Here is a 4713-nt window from a genome sequence, read left to right on the forward strand (position 1 = left end):
TAATAATAATAATAATAATAATAATAATAATGATAATAATAATAATAATAATAATAATAATAATAATAATAATAATAATAATAATAATAATAATAATAATAACAATAATAATAAAATAATATTAATAATAATAATGACAATAATAATAATGATAGTAATAATGATAATAATGATAGTAATAAACGTGATGAAACATTTGGAATAATGATAACAGTGACAGTTATATTAGTGATAAGACAAGAAATACAAATAATCGGATTATGATAATAATTTTCATGAATTTTTTAATATTAAATACTTTATTATTAAAAAATTGTTTACTTTTTTAATTTGCAGCAATCTTATCAATGCTATCAGTATATGTTAACATTGGATCATATAATCTATCATATTTAACAATTCAAAAAAAAAAAACACAGTATTATAATCTTAATTAACAATGTGACGTCAATTAATTATTTCACTTTTAATTATTCCTTTGTAAGTAAGAAAAATTTTACATTTATAAGATTTTGTTAAAAGTAATTTTGATTTTGTTATGAGTAATTTATTTGTATGGAAATATGAATAATTACTTATATGAGAGTATTAATTAATGATTTGTGTTATCATTGTTAGTTATCATATCATTCTATTAAAATGACATAAGTAAATATTTTCCTTATCATACCTTAACCTGGACAATTCATCACTTTAATAATTATTCATAAAACTCTTTGAAACTCATTGTCCCCTGTAATTTGTACGCAATCATTGACAAATAAATCACTTAACCCTTCAGGTTGGCAAAATATGCGTTATTCATCTAACAAGCTATCTATCACCCGCGGCGAACTTGTCCACTGCTATTATTATTATTATTATTATCATTATTATTATCATCATCAACATCAACATCATGAATATCATCAACATCACATACGCTATTTTCCAATCCATTCTTCAATGACCTGAACCTACAGTATCCTTATATGATCATCATCTCATCATCTGATTTTCCGTTGCTGTTACCGCATTCTTATCAGCCTCCTCCCACTAACAATTTCTGCTCTCGTATTCGTCTTTATGATAAATTAAATCATTTATGTATTGTAAAATCATTGAAAGGTCATCATATCAATTTCGTAAAATTTAAAATTTGGTAATCACTAACGGACAAAATTCATCCTACACTTATCAGTAAATAATATTTTATTCTTTGAAATATTTTACAAAATTTTTCTGAATGGAAAACTTTGAAAATATTGTAAAAATAAATTTTGTATTTTGTTGAAATTTTTTTATTAATTTGATAATTAAATTATTTTCATTGCAGATAAAATTCTCCCATTTTAATTCAATTTCATTTCAAACTATTCTTTCTGACAATTTTATTTTCTATTCTTTTTCTTTTTTTTTTTTGTCTTTTTTGTTTTTTACTGTAATATCTCAATTGTCATTGTTTATTTCATTCATTTAATCATTCGTTACAAAGTTCTTTATGTCTTTTTCACCCAAAAAATTTTTCCAAATATACAGTAATCTCAAAAAAAAAAAAAATATATTGATGAAAATTTGTTAATTTTTAATCTGATAAAAAAAATTCTTGAAATAATCCTTTTACCATTTTCTTTTTTTTTGATTATGATAATGAATTTGATAAGTTTAATTGCTAAATTAGTCAAATTATTGTTTATTAATTTTATTAATTAGAATTAATAAATATTCAATCCCTTCATTTTTATCTCTTATCCAATAACAATCCTTTTACTTTATATCTCTAAAATCAATGGAATGATTTATTTTATATAAATCAAACAAAAGTATGAAGCACACCTGTTTTTCTTTTCTTTTTTTTTTGTTTTTTTTTTGTAATACAAAAAAAAACTATTACCGACGTAAATAAGAAAAGAAATGGTAAAAAAAAAAAAAAAGAAAAATGTCACAAAGTATGCGGCTAAGCTTTGTTCTAAACACCTTTCATTAAATGTCCCCTCTTTTAGGTACTGGTTAATAGTTTATAATCGCATTAATAACATTAATAGTATCAATTTTGTTGACAATAAATTGATCCAATCCACAATATAATATCCTACTTGAACTTTTTCACTTATGCAAATATCCCAAACTTCACAACTTCTATAAATGTTAACATATTTTTTATTTTTTCTAATGAATTATCTTAAACATATCATTGGAAAATTCAAATGATTATTTAATTTACTATTAATAATTTCAAATCTTCGAATAAATTTTTGTTATGTTCCTAAATAACTTCGTCAATTTTTTGGAATAAAAGATAGAATAAATGTGATAAAAGTTTCTCATTTATATTTTTACTTATTTATATTTTTGCAAAAATTCATTCTAAATTTAAATTAATAAGTTCAAATCTTTATTACAAAAAGTAACATAGCTTGAATATATCTTTAAAAAGATATATGTCCTTTTATGTAAACTCAGAAAATTATTAATGCTTTATTTTGACTTTCCTCTTGCTATATTCATTGTTTAATTGTTTGAAACTTGGCCAAACAACTTGAAATTTAGCCGTGCAACTTGAAACTTGGCCGTATTATTTGAGATTTGGCCATTTTAATTTGAAAAACCATGCATTAATAACATCATCAGTAGTAATACTTATATGTTAGCAATTTATACTATTTGGAAAAGTAAAATAAATCTTATCACTATATTTTATCTTTTATTTTAATCTCTAGATTTTTACTTCATATACACTTTTTCTTGATAAAAAGTTTGAGAGGTATGCACAGGTAAATAATTATATTTTAATTTAGATGAAATGAATTATTCTCCGTTCTGAAATATCTCGAAGATACTAAATGTTAGTCTACGAATTTTCCCAAAAGTCTTACTTAAAACTCTTCCATTTCCTAGATGATAAGATATAATCAATTTTATCCTTATCAATGTATCTAAAGTTTAACATTTTGCAATTTAACTTAGAGTTCAAAAAATAAAATGAATTTTCCATGTTGTGATTTTTTAAAACTCATAACTGCAATATTCCAATTTTTGGGCTATTTATTGAATTAAATAAGCAAGCAATCTTTTGAAAGATTTATAATTTTATTTAAAGAAGCCCATAAAATTTGACAGTATGATGACAACTTTACTTTTATTATTCCAAAAATGATTTCTTTTCTATCCACAAATTTACCGGGATAAACAAGTAACTCTTCCATTCCACTTCTAGATATAGAAATAGTTCTCAGACTGTCTCATCTAAAGAAAGATTGAGAACCTCAGACTTAACGGTCGTTTCATCACCAGAAAAATTCTGGATAATAGGACAGAAATGAATGGTTTAAATGGGAGTCTAAAGGACCAATTATTTGTCCGTAATGAGTATATGATATAAAAAATTTTACGATTTTTAAATCCAAAATTAGCTAACAATTTAAAAATTGACAGATAAGACTGAAAAAGAGAACTAAGATCAGGAAATAAAATGAACCATGAGCCATATTTGAACCATATTTAAGGTGATCTATGAGCCATGAGCCATATTTGAACCATATTTAAGGTGATCTATGAGCCATGAACCATATTTGAGATGAGAGAAAAGTTTAATAGAGATAAACAAAGGATATCGAAGACTTTGACTTTGAGTTTGAGTTATGCCACAGTACATTGAAAAAGAACTCTTATGTTTATTAAAATTTAATTAAATATGATTATTTGTTACTAACAGATAATCGATTGATTTGAATTGCATCATAGATCCTATCTTTATAAATTTTATTTGATTATTATAGTAAAATTAATGAGTTAATTGTCTCCATTCTTTAATTTTTTTACTCAATGATTTGATGAAAGATGTAAAATGGATTATCAGAAATAATTTATAGTCTGAAATAGATTGATTACTTAACAGGATGAATTAAAAATGATAAAAAGATAGCGGAGTGAAATAGCAATTGATAACTTATTCTTTTTAGAGTAAAATCTGAAATTCATAAAGGAATTAATTTTTGACTTGAAATTATAAAATTAATAAAATAGTAAAATAAAAAATTTTGGAAAAAGAAGAAGGGAAAAATGGGTGAGAAATAACAAAATAAAGCTGCTTCAACAGATACACTTTTACAAGGTAGGAAGATGATAACATTAGATATTTTAGAAGTGATTGTGGATATCAATTAGATATCAGTGATGGCTTTATTCCTTTTCTTATTCACTCATTGCTAAATATTTGATAAAACATTTGAATGATTTTAATTTAACACATCAATTCAAACTCTCAGATGTAGAATGATAAGAAGAAATATGAATTAATACAATTACGATAATTTATAAAAATTAAATTTAAAACATATTGTAAAGATTTAATGATATTTGTGTGGTATTTGAAGCAGAAAAAAAATATCTCTCACCTTTTTTGTTATCAAAGTCAATTCAGGTCATCATTGACGACTGATTTTATATTATAACTTATATAGCCAAGAAAAAGTAGTAGTAGTAGTAGTAGTAGTAGTAGTAGTAGTAGTAGTAGTAGTAGTAGTAGTAGTAGTAGTAGTAGTAGTAGTAGTAGTAGTAGTAGTAGTAGTAGTAGTAGTAGTAGTAGTAGTAGTAGTAGTAGTAGTAGTAGTAGTAGTAGTAGTAGTAGTAGTAGTAGTAGTAGTAGTAGTAGTAGTAGTAGTAGTAGTAGTAGTAGTAGTAGTAGTAGTAGTAGTAGTAGTAGTAGTAGTAGTAGTAGTAGTAGTAGTAGTG

The 4713-nt window shown here is 23.8% G+C and overlaps 1 protein-coding gene across 1 annotated transcript; it reads right to left on the reverse strand.

The window, feature by feature from the left end:
• Positions 1-325: 325 nt before the first annotated feature.
• On the reverse strand, positions 326-3267 carry LOAG_12764 (hypothetical protein; the record flags this gene model as incomplete). Its single annotated transcript, XM_003148276.1, has 5 exons — positions 326-383; positions 825-950; positions 2017-2118; positions 2856-2915; positions 3245-3267. The coding sequence occupies 5 exons, from the start codon at positions 3265-3267 to the stop codon at positions 326-328; spliced, it is 369 nt and encodes a 122-aa protein (XP_003148324.1).
• Positions 3268-4713: the final 1446 nt, after the last annotated feature.

Source organism: Loa loa (assembly GCF_000183805.2).
Source record: "Loa loa unplaced genomic scaffold supercont3.147, whole genome shotgun sequence".
Taxonomy (NCBI): domain Eukaryota; kingdom Metazoa; phylum Nematoda; class Chromadorea; order Rhabditida; family Onchocercidae; genus Loa; species Loa loa.